Source organism: Westerdykella ornata, assembly GCF_010094085.1.
Source record: "Westerdykella ornata strain CBS 379.55 unplaced genomic scaffold EI97scaffold_3, whole genome shotgun sequence".
Classification (NCBI taxonomy): domain Eukaryota; kingdom Fungi; phylum Ascomycota; class Dothideomycetes; order Pleosporales; family Sporormiaceae; genus Westerdykella; species Westerdykella ornata.
In genome coordinates this window covers 977,198-994,044 of record NW_022986853.1, presented here as the reverse complement: position 1 = coordinate 994,044, position 16,847 = coordinate 977,198, and the positions used below count along the sequence as shown (strand labels likewise).

Genomic DNA, 16,847 nt, shown 5'->3' with positions numbered 1-16,847 from the left:
TGAAGGAACACCTTCCCTGTCCTAAAACAAACTAAACGCCCAACGCTGATGCTTTTCACCGATGTTCCTGAAACCAATTTGGACCTCAATATCTTCGTCTGGTTGGGGTGTCACTTCCCAAGCACCAGCTCTTTCTGTTGTGGGACGAGGCCAAGTTCCCCTTACTGGTACAAAATCAAATCTCATGATCAACATGGCAGTGAAAGCGAGGATCATACTTGTAGCAAAATGTCTCCCAGGACAGAGACTGACTCCGCCTCCGAATGCGCGGAATGCCGATGGTGGGATATGTCTGGCTGGAGTTAAAAAACGCTCATGGTTGAACTGGCCGGCATCCTGTCCCCAGATAGCCTTGTCGCTGTGCTGCACCTGCCCGGGGATCGTAACAATGCTACCCTTCTTTAGGAGGTATTTTCCGCTGAGCATGTGGTCTTCCATGACACGGCGAACAGATGTGCCAACTGTGTGAAGACGAAGAACCTCTTTCACGACTGCCATGAGGCTGGGGCATGAATTTTCAAGCCCTGACAGGCAAATGGTACGTAGCTTTCTTCCTTCGGGATCGTTGGTTTCACACGTTTCGCCATTGACTTCATTCCGGCAAGCTTCGAGAAGGGCGGGATCTGAGTATATATGATATACCACCCAGAATGTCGTGGGTACAATGTTGGTAATGAGCGCAACCATCCCACCTAATTCAAATCTCGCAATATCTTCAAGGGGTATTTGATTCTTCGCGTTGTACTCGTAGCGTGTCCTGGTAATGCCCGCGCCACTGCGGTGGCCGTTGCTTGCATAGTACCTCCGAAAAGACTCCACTATCGTTTCCCGGGCTCTAATGCTGCCTTTGGCTAGAGCAGAGAGTCCCAAAAGCAAATACATCATCCGAGACTCGAATTCCCTGCTTCTGTTAAAGATCGAAAATGAGTTTCAAGCAACGGTCGACATACCAAAAACCTTCACGAACATACGAGTATTTGAAGGGGTTCCCCGGACCGTACACAGCATTCGTTATTGACATGACCATATCTTCCCTGATCCACTGATATAGGCCAAACATCCGTTCCTGTCGGCTCGCAACTCGATGCAAAATGCAAGGTGATTTGTTCTGTGGCGATACGCGCCATATCTTGAAACTCAACACTCCCAGGAGACAACTGAGTTTGTATAGCCTTATGAAACATGTTCGCGTACTCCCCACTCCCGATTTCCCCGAATGCTTCAGATTCGAGTATGTTGATCGTGGCTTTGCTCGGGGATGCTAGCCGGATTGCTGCTTTCACTTTAATTGGCGCGAATGCAAGAAGTTTATTTTGTCGTTGAACAGCAGTGATCAGTGTTGTGGAATTCACCACGTACATACGCACTCCTGGAAGGCGCAATGTATAAATGGGTAGATGATATCTGTCCCTATCTCGTCATTAGTTTCTAAAAGCTGCACCGCGGAAGTTGCTTCAAGCCGATTTACCTCAGCCAGACATAAAAATTTGTTTTTTTCCTAAACATCCAATATATTGGGGTGAAGAAAGGTATACCGCAAGCCACAATTAAGGGCTCGGTAGCGTCTTGCGTCATATGGAGGAAGCATCTCAGGAGAACAAAGATCAATAGGCATCCGCCTAACACATTCCAGCCGGCTGTCATTTCTTTGGGTACTCTCAGGACAGAAATGATGTGAAGCGGAAGATAGAATCCCGTTCAGATACTGAGGAGCTGGACAGAAGTCGATGACTTGTCTCTTTTAGCTGCATGTGCGCTGTCCACGCGACTTCCAAGACATTGCATACCCTACAGGTGTGCCTAACATTAGCAAGGATCAGAGCCGGCGACCATTCCCATTATTCCTTGCATCTCCATAGCTTCTGCACGAGGTTTCAAGTGATGCCACAAGAGTATACCGCGAGATTGCGGCGTAGTCCGGTTAAAATATGTGCAGCGCTTGGATGTTTAAACTTCCCATTGTCGCCTAATCCTTGAGAGAACTCCGAGAAAGATATACCGGCATTCTTCAAACATCATCAATGCAGCTGTAGGATGAGCGCGGCGGCTGCAAATTGTCGCCCTTTGATAAGGATTCAAGCATTATCATCCGACAATTCATGCAAACAGAGTAGATTAACATGGATGCCAGCGGTGCGTCGCGTTCCCAATTACAATGTACATCGACGATCAGACCATACCTGGCTGAGTTTGGGTCAAACTAATAAACCTTAATACATAGTTGTCATAGGTGGACTTCTGAGTTTTGGTAGCAATAGCATCACCTACCCTAGTCTGCAATGCTTTAGCGGTGATTTCATGTTGGCTGGAGAGGGTTTTAACTGGCAATATTGCATATCGTGGGAAAGCATTCACATGGCTCTCAGGCCAGTGGAAATGTCTACGGGAATATTGCCGTGATTGACACGGTATCAATGAATGGACCGCTGTTTTTGAGCTGTTACATGGCATATATTCCACCAACAAACCCCACCGTCTCTCTGCCTAGAACATCTCTTGATCCTCAATCCAATTTTGCATTTCATCCAATAATTAGCGTAGAGTAGCTGGTGTCCTGGGGTCTGGGAAAGCTTATCTCGCTTGTGCTTACTATGTTCCGATACACCTCCTTATGCTTCTATCTGGACGACATCCAGTGGACAATCTTGCACACACTCGTCGGTTTAATAGTGGTAACAAAATTCTACCGTTACTTGGTTCGTCTGAGAGAAAACGGCCAATATCGTGAAAGCCTGAACTCCACTAGGCGGGTACCATGGGCTTCCAAGGGTCTTCCACTGGTTGGAAATGCTGCATCCTTTTTCCGCAGCCCAATTGCTTTTGTGTTAAACTTAAGCCACGTTATCATATCTCTAAGTGCTGAATTATTTGTTTTACTAATTGCATCACATATAGTCCTCAAAATCCCGTGAGACTACGAATTCCAGGGCTTGACCCTATTCTAGTGCAGGGACCAGACAATATTCGCAGCCTCTTTCGACAATCTGCTCAGACCAACCCAGCATACGCACAACACTTCGTTGGCGGCCATATTTTCGGAATGCCCCAGGCAGCTTGCGCATCATTCCTGAGAGACAATACGGGAACCTCTGCCAAACCAAGGCCAGGAACATACATTCAACCAAGAAACAGGATATGTTACCGCGATCATGAAATTCTTCGATCCATGCTTCAAGGCCAACAACTCGATGATCTTACTGTGAAGTTCTCCCGACTTCTCTATGATCGCATCGGCGCGCTGCCAATTGGGCCTGATTGGATTCAGATGCCAGATCTTTTCGCCCTCATCGCTACGCAGATTACACCACTCATCATTGAGATGCTATGCGGTCCAACTCTCATCAACGTTGTGAATCCTGACTTTGTCTGTACTCTCTGGAAGTTTGACCATTGGGTCCCTACGCTAGCGAAGAAGGCCCCGCGGTGTCTCTTTCCTGAAGGCTATACAATCCGGGACAAATTAATTGCAAGCATCAAGCGCTGGAGACTGGCTACATGCTCTTTAGAAGATGGTAGCCCCTTGAAAGGGTGTGAAGGAATGTCATCCAAGCTTAACCTTCTCGACGTTGATGGTTGGGATATGGACGCCATCGCCGCAAGCGATCTCGGATTATTGTGGGCGTACGTGAACGTCCTTTTTGATCTTATAATTTGGTCTCCGTTGGTCATAATGACTCTCGCTTACTGTTTGCAATGCCAACTCGAATTCTATTTCTGCGCTCTATTGGATGGCTTACGAGATATACCGACGGCCATATCTGCTTGCAGGCATTCGCTCAGAATGTGAGCATTCCATCAACCAGCGGGACACGGCTTCTATTCTTGATTTTGAGCTACCCACTCTCTTGAAAAAACCACTGCTACAGTCAACCTTTGCCGAAACTCTGAGATATCGTAACCATATTTTCATCACACGATATCCATACCCAGAAGATATGCGCGTTAACGGCTGGGAACTACCCGCTAAAACAGTAGTGATGGTCTGCTCGACCGTCCAGCACATGGATAAGACCATGTGGAATACTGGACCTAGTGGGGAACATCCAGTCGAGACCTTCTATCCGGAGCGTTTCCTGAGATACTCCAGTGAGAAGAACGCCAAGTTAGAGTCACGCATAGACTCCGTTCCGGGACGACGCAGCGGAAAGCAAGACTCTCCGGACCCGGATTTGAAATCAAGTGCCCAGCCAATTTTCTCTCTGAAAAACCTTGAGGGAACGTGGATTCGCTTCGGTGGCGGAAGTCAGATGTGCCCGGGGCAAAGGCTGGCCAAGGTCGAGATTTTTCTATCGATCGCGCTTTTAGTCATGCACTTTGATATTGAGTTGACTGTACCTTCAAAGGAAATGTCCGTCGATTGGAGCCACTTCGGGACCGGAGTGGCAAAGCCAGCATACAAGTTGCCCTTTCAGATCCGGAGGCGCGCTGCGTCAAACTAAAGGCAGAGTCTTGAGTTAAATTGTTCTTATTGACCCATGCCTTGACGCTGCAAATTGCGTGCCACAGCATCGCTTTGTGTAACGTACCATTGTGCTCCGTCTTAACGGATTTGCACTTGATTATTTGCGGCAGAACTCGCTTAAACTCATCTGTAGGCTCAGAGTTTCCTATGGAACGCAACCATGTTGCGCCCGTTTGTGACAATATGCACAGTTGAGGCGTAGACAGTCCCACTTCTGCGCTCAATAGACTTAGAATGTTTCCAGTTATGGTGGACGGCGGGCTTTGGCATCCGTGTAACTGGCTGATTGCCTTATTGCTTCTTGTGATTCAGAAATGCATTAAGTATTGCGGCGTTCGTCCTCCCAACCCCGCCGGAGTTGAGCATCATTTTCAAGCATGCATTTTTCGGAGTCCGTCACGACCAACAGCGGAGTTTGGATTATTGCTGCTATTCTCTGGGTCGTTTCCTGTGTGGTTGTGGAGAGAATTCAACGAAACGTGGGCAGCGCTAGAAAGGACCGTGAAATCGCTGATTCGGGACGAACCGGCACTTAAAAGAAGTAAACCTTGGTCTCCGTTAACTAAAGGCCATTGAAATGAAGTCTCAGATGCCCTGTCTTCCTGAAAGTCTTACCAACCTGCCCTGGTATCTGCCCATGATTGGACCGACCCTGACACTCGCTTGTCAGGACCTCCTCATCGGCTACGCAAAGATACCCGATGAGGAGCTTGAGGTACATATCTTGAACACGGTAAGCAGCCATATCATCGTTGCCCGATGGCAGCTCTTAAATGATAAACGCAGCGCGATCAAGCTTTCTCCGTATACCCCCTCGCTACAATTGGTGAATTCTGGTTCCTTGTTCTCGGTCTGTCGGAACACCCATCGTACACTTGCCTCTTAAATCGTTTGAAAAATGCCTCGGATAAGACAAAACCGCTTTTGATAGATCTGGGCACATGTCTGGGTCAAGACATGCGAAAGCTCATCTATGATGGTGCTGAATCCTGCCAGCTTCTCGGCGTGGATAAGTGTCCACAGTTCGAGATGGTCGGGTACGAGTTGTTCCGAGACGCAGACAAAATGAAGGGTCGCTTTATTTGTGCAGACATTTTGGCCACAGACTTGGACAATCCACTAGAGAAGACCAGGGGAACGTGGGAAATTGTTGTCTCTTCAATGTTGCTGCACTCTTTTGATTGGAACATTCAAACTGCGATTGTCAAGAAGATGATGGGACTCACGAGTGGGAAGGGCGCATGGACTATCGGCTTGTTGGCGGGAGATCTGGAAGAGCATGAGGTGCCTATTCCGCCTCCATTAGTCCCAGAGGGTGTGAAGATGACGAGATTCATCCACAGTAAGGAGAGTTTAGAGAGGATTTTCAAGACTGTTAGTGCCGAGTTGCAGGTTGAGGTCAAAATCCAGGTCAGTTATCAGGAAGATCCGCGGAGCGCGTACACAAGGGCTCTTCACAGGTCTTTTTTTGCAACCAGCCATGCGCGACTGTTGTTCTACATAGTCGAAATCTTGTAAAACCTCTCTCACGTATGTCCATTTCCTAGAACATATTAGGACTATTTCTTCCCACCCCTTGCATTCTCTTCGGCCTTCCCCCTTCTCCTAACGCAAAGCCGCCTCCTTCTGCACAACCACGTTATCAAAATGCTCAAAGCAGAACTTCCTTCCCACCAAGCACATAATTATCCACTTCAGCCATACCAACCCAAATGGCACGCGATGCTTCTTCAACTTCCCGAAGGCAAACATAACAGTCTCAATCGCATGAGCGCCGAACAGGAAATAAAATAAGCCGTTTTGGATCCAAGTAACGGCCTTCACCTCCATAGGCGACCTCGGGAGAATATAGTCGTAAATGGGCGATCCAGGGGCAAGAAGTTCGGTCTGGGAGGAAAGAAGCATAATGGTACCGCAGATCGTGGTGTTTCTGCCGAGGTGACAGGCAAGATAGGAGCAGGTATCGATTTTGACGGGTGTGCACGTGGTTGCCATTGTTGCAGTGTTTCTTGGTTTCGAGCGGCTGATTACAGTAGGGTATTTGTTCTTTTACGAAGACGTAACGTAACGTGTTCCACGGGCGAGCCCGCACACGGGCGAGCGCCGCACCCCACCAACTTTGCCCACCTGTTCAAACGTGCAACCCAACCACCTTGTAGAATAATAGATAAATATTAATAGAGTAGATCAAGTAGTATCTTAAGTATCTTTTTTACATGTACGTGAGTTATGCCCAGGCTCTTTACACCTTGTGCAGCATGCCAGAGCCTGGCGGCTGAGACCTGAGCGCCCACCACCTTGACGCTGTTCACGAGCAATCTGCTCCTCAACCTCTTGTTGAGCTAGTATATCCTCTTCTGCTCCCTTTGTTAAAACTCCATACTTCTGGATCCGCTTCTTCTTGTGCTGCCTCCACTTTATAGCTGCCTCATTGGCTCTCTCAAGGCTAGCAATTCGATCACGTATCAGCTCAGCTGAGAGCATCATCACTTCAGCTCCCTTCTTGAGCTGATTAATCACCTCAATAATTGAGGCTGGTGATGAGCTCTTGTGCTGCTGAATGCGATCATGTATTAGCGTTGATTGAGCCTCAAGCTCACATACGTTGCTTGGTGTTCGAGCTTCCTAGAGAGCCTCTATTAGAGCAGCTGGAGGAGTAGACGTATGGAGCTACACATCGAGCTTTGATAGAACAACATCTGGCTGGAGGGGAACTAGGCCTGCACCTCGAAAGGCTGAGCAGATGTTGGCTGACGTAAATGATTGATCAAAGGCTGCCTTGAAGGCTGGCAGAAACTCAAGCTTCGTGATGTGATTGATGTGGTTGCGGATCAGAGCCTCAATCTCATGGCTGTATGCATGCTTCAATGATGAGAAGCAGCCAACATCAAGAGGCTGGAACAGGTACGACGAGTGAGCTGGCATGCAGAGCATATAGATATTGTTCTCCTTGCAGAATTCTTGAAACTCAAGGGAGTGGTGGCTCTCGTGGCCATCAAGGATGAACAGGTGATGAGCACCTAAAACACGAGTCTTAGTATAAGCATTGAAGTGCTTTAGCCACTCAACTCCTAGCTCATTGTTCATCCAGTCATTGTCACTAACTACGATCATCCAGTCACGTGGAATATCAGCTTTCTTGTACCAGGCAGAGAGATGGTGTTGGCCAGCAAAGATGATGAATGGTGGGATAGCCCAGCCAGCTGCGTTGATTCCTTGGATTACTGTCACCTACTCGCGATTTCCTGGCTGAACAGCCTTCAGCTGACCTCTTCTCTCTAACCTAGTTACAACAAGCTGAATCATGATCTTGCCCATTATAAAGCCAGCCTCATCAAAGTTGTAGACGTCCTCATCGCAGATGCCGTACTTGGCCTTCGTCTGCTCTACAAGCTCAAACCAGCTCTTGATTAACACAGGATTCTCGCATAGAGCCCTCTGCCTATCGTACGCCCGATTGAAACACATCATGAGGCTGTCTATACGCTTGACAAAAGTAGATAGCCAGTTGACTCCTACGCATCCTCCACCACGTGCAGCTAGCAACTTATCGGCCATATCACATACAGCAGCTAGGCTAGGCAAAAAACCACGTTGATCTAGATCCAATATGTGACTGACAATCACCTCCTCTTCTAACTGGGTAAGCTTCTTCGAATTAGGCTGGCAATTGCGTCGGGCAGGGACACCAGCGCATCAGCGGCGGATTGTTCGTTCGGACACGTTATAGATAGTAGCAGCACGGCGATTGCTCTGGATATGGTTGTTTTCAATAGAGGTGATAGCAAGCTGAACATCTGCTTCATTTGAAGCTGATTGAGTAGCGCTGCGTTGAGCCATTGTACGTTGAGATGAGAGAGGTGGGCAAAGTTGGTGGGGTGCGGCCCTCGCCCGTGTGCGGCGCTCGCCCGTGGAACACGTTACTGTAGATGCTCCAAAATGTTTTCTACCAACCCACTCGTTTTCCCAAAGTCCGCCATGTGTTTCCGAGGATTGAGTCAGCCCGATATTTCACTACACTCCTGGTCTAGCTCTTTAGGCTAGGCTGGGATGAACTTTCGCCGTTGATAAGAGCCCGGTGCGTCTGAAATCTTGCCTCCTATGGAGAACAGAGCATGCAGGCTCTTCATGTGCTCTATACCATCTCGACCGACAGCAGACACAGACGTGGCCGCTGTCCAGATAATCGATCGTTGTCCTGTCAACGCTTCAGCTTACCTAAAGCTCGGAATTGGCGTCCAGGACGGCCTGGTTCGCAATTCAGTACAAAGCAAAAAGGACTAGCTTATCGTTCGCGTTCAGGTAGTCCAAGGAACGTCCACAGAATCAACAGGTCATAGCCTGCTTTCATCAACCCGGCGCCGCTCAGCATAACCACCCACATCTTCTTGCCAGCTAGGAACCCCGAGGAACCTATGCCGCCGGCCTGAGCAATCGTCTTAACAATGTTAACGACTCCTAGGATGGCTGTTCTCTCCTCGTTCCTCACGGCTGCGGCAAGGAACGCCTGACGCGGAGCTTGATCCATACTCTGCGTACATGCACGAAGGCTCAAGAATGCCATAGCTATCCAGGTTCCTCCACTTCCGGATTTAGGCAAAGGTACCAGGCCCAGGAAGATCGCTGAAGGAAGATGAGTGAAAGTCATTGTTTTCAAGGGCCCCAGTCGTCTGGCAAGAGGAAGTGCGGTGAAATTTGACAGTGTTGCGAGAATGTTGGTTGTAAAGAAGAGAGTTCCGAGTGCTCCAGCGCCGATCTTGTGGTATGTGGTGAAGAAATAGGTTAGCCAAGACGGTGATGCCATGCCGGAGGCGAAGGAATCCAGAGCGAAGAGTAGAATAAGTCGGGAGAGGATCGAGAGAGACTGGGACGAGATGCGAGGTAGCAACGATCGAGCTCTACGACCGAGTCGGGAAAGAACGCCTCCGTTTGCAGCCGCGGGTTCATACATCTGAGAGTTGTTTCGCTTCGGAATATGTCCCGTTGTCTCTTCGTTCTCCTCTGAACTGGTTTCGGTGAGAAGCTCTTCATTTTCCAGTTCGAGTATCTCATGGTACGCAGGATGCTTCCTCTCGAGTTCCACCTTCCGACTCAGGAGTAGGGTTAAAATCATCTTTACAAAACCAAGAGCGGCATAGAGTATGAACACCACCCGATACGCTTCGAGCTCGGTCCTTGTAGCGGATGTTGTCAGCGCGTGAATCATCCAGCCGCTAGTCACTGTCCCAAGCGCAGCTCCAGCGGTCCCACACATAGTATACCATACAAAGATATCACTACGGTCATCTTTATCCGTCAATTGAGAGAGGATGGATTCTTCCACAGCTCGAAAAGGGCCAATCTCGTTCCCACTTCATGTAGTCAGGACATTTCCAGCTTCGGTACTACGGTAAAGCAGACTCACTCACCTAGGACTGATCACGCCCACAATGCTCGCAAGAAGCAGTGCCCAGTATCTGCTACTCAGCGCGAATACAATACCGCTTGATCCCATCAATAAGGCACCAGCAGCAAGCACTTTGCGTCGTCCGACCTGATCAGTGATAATGGTCAGAACGAAGCTGATGGCAACATCCCCAAGCATCGTCAGCGTCATAAACAACCCAACATGTTCATCGGATATTCCGAGGTTTGCCAGGAAGTGGACGAGAATGATATATGAAGCTCCATAGGCAAACAGGCGGATAAATCTTTGCAGAAACAGGAGCTTCACATCTTTTGTCGACTTGAGGACGGTATATACTCCAGCACCCTTCACCAAGGAAGTGAAAAGAGAAAGATCAGGCATTACCAGACTCTTTGACGAAGTTTGAAGAGTTGAAAATGTTCGTGCTCAATGGGGTTGGACACAAGATTCGCTTGCCCTAAATGCACTCATGCTCGCGGATACCCCGCATCCGAAGTCCAATCACGGCGTGCATTCGGTCCGGGGACTAGAGCATTTCCCGATTCGATAACAGATTGGGATGATCTCTACATTCCACGCCTGACATTTGTTTTAGCGGAAGACTAAGAGACTCATATTTGCTTGCGAGTCCCGTCTTTGGAGGCGACATGTAGGTATCCTCGGGTCCCTATCCCCGAGTTTTTATGCTCTGCTCGCGCGTTTGTCCGCCGGAGTCGCGCAATGGAATTGGAGGGTGCGATTTATGAATCACTTCGGCAAAAGCTCCGTACTTAGGTAATCCTACACATCTGTTGCTAATCCTCTTGTTTGCTCGTTTTGCAGAGCCGTTGACTGCATCGTCAATCCATGTAAGCTTCGGACGATCGATTTTGAGAGCGCTGATTCACAGCTGTTCGGTCTTGTACCTTCTCCAGCCTTAGCCTTGACCCTCGACCTATCGACCTCAAACGCGACTATTTCGGTGCAGTCAAGCTGATATTGGCTGCCAGACTACTTCTACTTCATTATTTTGGGACCTGCTCGCATACTATGCGTCTGTCGGCCGGCTTCGGCGAAGCTGTATTATCCTGGTATTATGCTCTCCGCAAACATAACAGCGGCGTTGGCTTGAGAAGTTTTCCATGGCGTGCGTGACGCGACCATCGTCATGGCCAGATACATGACCCCCTAATTTAATCCATAGAAAGACGTGTGAAGTGATATTCAAGGAAGAGGAGATGGCGCACTCACTCTCCGGGTACATGTAGATGTGGAAGTCCGCGCGCCACCACCTTTACCCATGGCCGCATCAGTGGCTCATTACTTGAGGCCGTACCGACAGGTTCCCTTGTCTAGATCAAGACAAGATCAGATGTTACAACAGGGTACCCGTGCACTGAGCCTGACATATGCGTGGCAGAAGGTCCACTGGTGGTCCCGTTGCTGACCATCTTCTTCCTCCTCGGAGGCGCCGGACACTTGATATTCAGGAAACCCGGAAATACTGTTGTGCAAGTTACATGGCTCTGACCCAAAACGAAATAAGTAATGCGACTATTCCTGAGGAGCTTGACGAGACGAAGACGCTCCTTCAGCAGCCCCCTTTCGCTCTGCCGTCGCCGGTGTGTGAAAGCTTGTCCGTCTTCTGGAGACCTAGATGCTGAACGTGATTCGCATCATGATAGGGCTCACCGAAGCTTGCTGTTTGCGGCCGAGTGACCAAAACGCGTTTCGTGCAGCTTTGGCGCAGTAAGTCGGTCTATTTAGTCTATTCCATAACTCTTGAACACTATTCCATGAACTCTTAGGGTATCGAGAAATCCAGTCACTCCCTCCAGCCAATTTTATAGAGATTGTACGCCGTTTCATCTCCGCGGCCAATGCCCTTTCTCTTCTCTAACACCTCCTTTTCTAGAATTTGTAGAGTCTTCCCATTCTTCTTCGGACAGTCCGCTGCGGAGAATGCAGTCTCAACAGTATCTGCGATCCCCTCAAATTTCCCTACCGTGCGCACGGTGACGATCAACCAAAAGTGACAGTCTCCACCCAATAGGAGACCAGCACAATCTCTCAACCATGTGGCATGTTCAGGAGCGTATATGACATCCGCTGCCACCACCATGCTGGCAGGTTTGTCCAGTGGAGGAGCCAGAACCGGAGCCGACCAATCGAGCATCATAGCCTTGACAGGCGCCGTATCATTCGAAGGAAAGTTCGTCCGGATATTGCGGTCAAGGTTTTGGAGAACGGCGGGATGATAATCTGTAGCCACCAACGTTGCGTCGGTGATGTACGATTGTTGTAGCATTTTAGCGAGAGTGAGGCTAACGAGTCCTGTCCCAGCACCCAGTTCCACGATCGTACATCCAGGGTCCAGTTTCTCAAGGCCGAAGCGACCTGGAGATGCGCACATCATGTCAGAAAGTATGATTGATGCGCCCCAGCTTTGAAGTCCGACGTCTGTGTGATCAGTGGTCGACAGCGGCGCATCATTGAGGCGGACTTCGATCTTTGTGGATGCGGAAGAGTGAAAAAGTGACGGGAAACAGAAATCACGGGTTAGTGCCTGGTCGGGGCCTTCGTCTTCGATGTCACTGAATGAAGCGAGGATGAAGGCGGCCTCGTCTACGAGATCCGGGTCGAAAGAGAGTTCTTCGGCGCGTGCGATGAGTGCGGTCAGCCATCGCACAGCAAAGTCACGCTCGAATGTGTCAGCGCGCAGGGTCGCATTGGTGTCTTCTACCTCGGATGTCTCGTCGTCTTCATCATCATCTTGCGAAGCATAGCCCGAGTCCGTCGGTTGTAGAACCTGCGATATCACGGCTTTGGCATCCTTCCTACTATGAAGCGAGACGGATAAGCGGCGGAGCGGACAGTATAGCTGTCGAAGATTGCATAAAGCGTTCCTGATCTGCTCATCGGTAGCTCCACGGATTGATCGCACTGGCGGCAAACAGCTCGTTGGGGGAATGCAGCGAATGGAGATACTCATTGGATGTCGTCTAAAGAGCGAAACAAACGAACGTCAAGGAAGGAATGCCAAAATAAAACGAGTGAATTAGCAGCAGAGGAGTGGAGTCTTACAGTCCATGCCTATTAAGTGCCTGTTTTAATAAATACATGCTAGCGCAAAACTGCAAATTTTCTGATAGATACACCGCCACCTGAGTCTAGGCCGATATCGTGCCAGTGAGCATTTTGTCCGTCATCTTCAAAAAGATGGCAAGACGACAGCACTGATGTCGTCGTCCAGTCTGGCGGCTTGCAGTTTTTGCCTTCGTCCCGCTGAGTTCATCAGGTACCATCGATAATGGGCGCCTTCGTCAGGTTCAAGGAACCCTCATCAACGGGCATTGTGTGGAATTTTCGCGGAAGAACAATATACATGGGGCCCAGGATTGACGCTAGCCTCTTCTCAGCAAGGCTTATTTAACAAATCACGATGCGCGAGGACCAGCGTGGTGAGTTCATTCGCTTGTAAGTTCTGCACATTTCACTGCAAGGCTAAAAAAATCCAGAAGGACGACTATCTTAGAAGTGGAAAGGAGTCCTGTCTATATATAATCTAATCCCTGTGAGAGGGAGGAGCGCCAGGCGTTCGCACAACTATATCGCTCCCTAGCGCCGGAAAGACACTTGACAGGACATCGCCTCTTCTTACAGTGGACAGGAAAAAGGGCGGTCCAACGTCTGCCCTCAAATGCGAGACTAGCTACATTACCTTGAGGTCTTAATTGGCGTGTTAGCAAGAGCGGCTACAAACTTTCGCGTTCTAATAACCGGCGAAACGCGGCGAAGCACAATAAAGAATGGAAATATACGAGCAAAAAACAAATGTCCCATGCCAGATTCGAACTGGCGACCTTCGGATTACCTGTCCTGGGAACAGTCATAGATAGCGCTATGAGACCGACGTCATAACCAACTAGACCAATGAGACGTTATTGATAGTTTGTTTCAAATAGAACTTTTATAAAGTGCCAAATTTAAGCTTTTAGCGCCCATAACACAGGTAATTCTTCCATAGAGCCGACCATACGCTCGCACAAACGATGCGTTGGGCCCTGCGATCTCTACCGCTACCCTAGTAACGAAACAAGGCTCAGTTAGCTACATAAAAGCGTACTGCGTTCCACTTTGATTGAAGAGCTAAGAGTCGCACGTTTATGAGACAGGTCGTAATCAGCTTAAGTCCGCCTCTGCATGAAGCTGCAGCAGCCTAGGTTTCCAATAACTTAACTAGATTTAGCCAAGTATGTTGCGCCGAACTGGTAGTTTAAGCCACGGAGGAAGTGTAGGGTGGTCTTCGGGCGGACGTGTAATGCCCACAGTCTTGTAGCCATATTACGTTATTACGTGTATCTCTACTGCCTACCTCGACAATTTTCCTTTGGATTACCTTCTTCGTTAGGCATGAGTTCAGGAGACTGGGCGCAGGCCAACCTTTACCCTATCCGGATCCCTCATCTTCAACAGCATCACGGCCGTGCAGTCTTCCACAACGCTCAAGATGCGTTTCTGCAACTCCAGGTCGCTCTCGTTCGGATTCTTAATTCCATGAATCCGGTGTTTTCTGAGAAGGTAAAGCAAAACAGCCACAAACTCGACCTGGGAGAACTTTAAACCGGGGCAGTTTTGCGGTCCGTCACTCCAAGGGAAATACGTATCGGTAGCAGGCGTGAAAAAGTCCTCCGCCGGAAGCTTTCCCTCGCCTGCAGGCTTTTTTGGAATAATCCATCGGGTAGGCTTCCATTTCAAAGGCTCATCAGGCCAGTATTTCGGGTGCGTCTGCACTGCCAGTACCTGGGAGTTGATAGAGACGTCAGGAGGTATGCGGACTGGACCATTACTCGTGTGCAAGATTTGCGGTTTCAGCGTTTGCTTTGGAAGCGACATGACAGGCGGGTAGAGTCGCAAGGTCTCGTACTGACAAGCATTTAGTATGTTACGTAGTATGTTACGGGACGGAATTGAGGGACATAAAATTGGCTTACCATGACTGCTCGACATCTCAACAACTTGGCAAAGATGCTGTAGTCCAGCTCGTCATCAGCAAGATGTCCAGTTTCCCTCATCATTTCTTCGCCAACCCAATCCTGCACTTCCGGATATGCGGCCAGTAACAGCATCGCGAAAGCCAGTGTATTCGCAGTGGTATCGTGCCCTGCGAAGTTTATGATGAAAAGATTTCCTAGGAGCTCATCCACGGAGATGCCTTTCGATTTATCCTTTTGATGAGCGTCAATGGCTTGCACGAAAGACGTGACCAAAGTGCCGCTGCCCTTATCTCCGCTGTTCAGTTTCGCAAGTTCCTTGTTGACCATCTCCTGCATATGAACGCCAAAGTCCGCTGCAGCCTTTCCTATCCGTTGCAGGCTAGCAGGCAGCCAACTATATCGCAGATGTTTTCGCGGGATGAGCATTATGAGGATTACGTTGTCCAGGACAATTTTTAGAGCATCACGATAGGAGAATTTCCCATCCGGTTCCATGGACTCTTCAGAGGTGGAGCGAAAATCAAACGATTGCCGGAACCCGATGGCTGCCAGAACGTTCAGGGAAAGCGTGCGCGTGTCTCTTTCGACACTGGACACCCCGTCGTTGATCCAGATATCGATCATCTGACGTACTTGGCGAATCGACTCCTCCCATACATTTCGCATGATGGTCTCGTTCATGAACGATGGTGCCACGGCCTTTCGGTGACGTGCCCAATCTTCCGGTTGCGCCGTTGAAAGACTCGGACCATAAACTGCGAGAACCTCTGCTCGAATTAGCATGAACAGTGACGAAGTCGAATTCGAACATACCATATTGCTCAGGGGTCCGCGGAAACTCTTTGCGGTGGGAAAAGACGTAGTGGATTGCTTCTGCGTCGCATGTATGGACATATACTTGACGAGGCGTGACTAAAGCATAGGATGGGCCAAGTTCGTGGTGGAAATTGGCTTTGGCTTTATAGTGCCATCCTCGTCGCAAGTACCGAAGTTGTCTGGGTAGTGGAATGCGTAGAAAATCCAAGATCGGCCAGATATGTGGTTCGAGGACTTGGAAGGGAACGTTGAGGAAGTCAACTGGCAGTATCTCTATTGGAAAAGCAATCGTTCGCGCAATTCTGTAATTTCGAAAGAGATCGTGAAGCGTCCATAACACATAGAATAGTACGACTAGCCCGAGAAGAGAGAGCAGCATGACGAAGTGGGTATTGAGTCTAGCGGCGATGGACTGTGGTGCAAATAAATCTAACGCTCTTATACTGCGCCGGGACAGAAAGGTGGTCGAGTCGCAGTTTCTCCTGACGGAGCGCTTATAAAAGCCTCAAGGCCTTGATGGGGATTTCCCGCGCGAGATGGCTGCCCGTGTAAAGGACAAGTCGATATGGTCAATTCGACGACACTGTTAGAGGCGGCTGCTGGCATGGGAAAGGGTTGTCGGCCAAGCGGATCGCGCCTTCTTCTCCTGGATATCTCAGGTACCAGGTCCTCTTGGTCAAAGATCGCGTCGTAGGCGCCAAGTTTGTTAAGGAAGTAAAGCGGTCGCAGAGGGTTGTGACAATCAATCCATCATCCAGGAAACAGTCGACGCGAAGGAGAGTTGAAGTAGATAATGTCCAGCCCTATGGCCCCTTCACACGCCCCCTTCAAGAAGCGAATCATCTCTAGGGGCCAACACGTACCGTGCTGACTCAGGCAACGCCCAGCATCACCCCACGCCCGTTTTTCAAAATCCACACACAAACTTCAAAAACTTATAACTCCACTACTACACATGATATGGATGAAGCAATTGCAGCAATTAAATCGCTGAAGCTTGGAGAAAAACCTAATTACACTCAGCTTGCAAAAAAATATGGTGTTGATCGCAGTACCCTGTCAAGACGTGCACGCGGTGTTCAATCTACACGCGGTGTTCAATCTACACGCTCAGATGCCAACTCCAACATGCAACTCCTCAACCAAACCCAAGAGAAACAGCTAATAAGCTACATTGATGAGCTCT

At 49.2% G+C, this 16,847-nt stretch overlaps 7 protein-coding genes and 1 non-coding gene across 8 annotated transcripts; 2 read left to right on the top strand and 6 right to left on the bottom strand.

Moving 5' to 3' along the window:
• Window positions 1–21: 21 nt before the first annotated feature.
• EI97DRAFT_448244 (cytochrome P450) lies at window positions 22–1,644 on the bottom strand (the record flags this gene model as incomplete). Its single annotated transcript, XM_033800147.1, has 4 exons — window positions 22–901; window positions 951–1,080; window positions 1,121–1,404; window positions 1,469–1,644. The coding sequence occupies 4 exons, from the start codon at window positions 1,642–1,644 to the stop codon at window positions 22–24; spliced, it is 1,470 nt and encodes a 489-aa protein (XP_033657051.1).
• Window positions 1,645–2,950: 1,306 nt separating this feature from the next.
• On the top strand, window positions 2,951–4,439 carry EI97DRAFT_371512 (cytochrome P450; the record flags this gene model as incomplete). Its single annotated transcript, XM_033795294.1, has 2 exons — window positions 2,951–3,686; window positions 3,769–4,439. Coding segments are annotated over 2 exons (1,407 nt in total), but the record flags the coding sequence as incomplete, so codon positions are not given.
• Window positions 4,440–5,081: 642 nt separating this feature from the next.
• On the top strand, window positions 5,082–5,890 carry EI97DRAFT_350775 (uncharacterized protein; the record flags this gene model as incomplete). The annotated part of the gene is made up of 2 exons (XM_033794837.1): window positions 5,082–5,195; window positions 5,249–5,890. Coding segments are annotated over 2 exons (756 nt in total), but the record flags the coding sequence as incomplete, so codon positions are not given.
• Window positions 5,891–6,067: 177 nt separating this feature from the next.
• Window positions 6,068–6,457, bottom strand: EI97DRAFT_482022 (uncharacterized protein; the record flags this gene model as incomplete). The annotated part of the gene is made up of 1 exon (XM_033802055.1): window positions 6,068–6,457. The coding sequence occupies one exon, from the start codon at window positions 6,455–6,457 to the stop codon at window positions 6,068–6,070; it is 390 nt and encodes a 129-aa protein (XP_033657048.1).
• Window positions 6,458–8,383: 1,926 nt separating this feature from the next.
• On the bottom strand, window positions 8,384–10,295 carry EI97DRAFT_178703 (major facilitator superfamily transporter). Its single transcript, XM_033793486.1, has 2 exons — window positions 9,871–10,295; window positions 8,384–9,813 (listed from the first exon to the last, which is right to left on the bottom strand). Exons 1-2 carry the CDS (start codon window positions 10,248–10,250, stop codon window positions 8,748–8,750), a joined length of 1,446 nt encoding a protein of 481 aa, XP_033657047.1. The 5' UTR covers window positions 10,251–10,295; the 3' UTR covers window positions 8,384–8,747.
• Window positions 10,296–11,670: 1,375 nt separating this feature from the next.
• On the bottom strand, window positions 11,671–12,925 carry EI97DRAFT_482014 (uncharacterized protein; the record flags this gene model as incomplete). The annotated part of the gene is made up of 1 exon (XM_033802054.1): window positions 11,671–12,925. The coding sequence occupies exon 1, from the start codon at window positions 12,838–12,840 to the stop codon at window positions 11,674–11,676; it is 1,167 nt and encodes a 388-aa protein (XP_033657046.1). The 5' UTR covers window positions 12,841–12,925.
• Window positions 12,926–13,683: 758 nt separating this feature from the next.
• On the bottom strand, window positions 13,684–13,788 carry EI97DRAFT_t21. The gene has a single exon. It is a non-coding gene; the product is annotated as a tRNA-Met (tRNA).
• A 63-nt stretch (window positions 13,789–13,851) lies between these two features.
• Window positions 13,852–16,456, bottom strand: EI97DRAFT_412581 (cytochrome P450). The gene is made up of 3 exons (XM_033796766.1): window positions 15,659–16,456; window positions 14,843–15,612; window positions 13,852–14,774 (listed from the first exon to the last, which is right to left on the bottom strand). The coding sequence occupies exons 1-3, from the start codon at window positions 16,038–16,040 to the stop codon at window positions 14,268–14,270; spliced, it is 1,659 nt and encodes a 552-aa protein (XP_033657045.1). The 5' UTR covers window positions 16,041–16,456; the 3' UTR covers window positions 13,852–14,267.
• Between the last annotated feature and the right edge of the window lie 391 nt (window positions 16,457–16,847).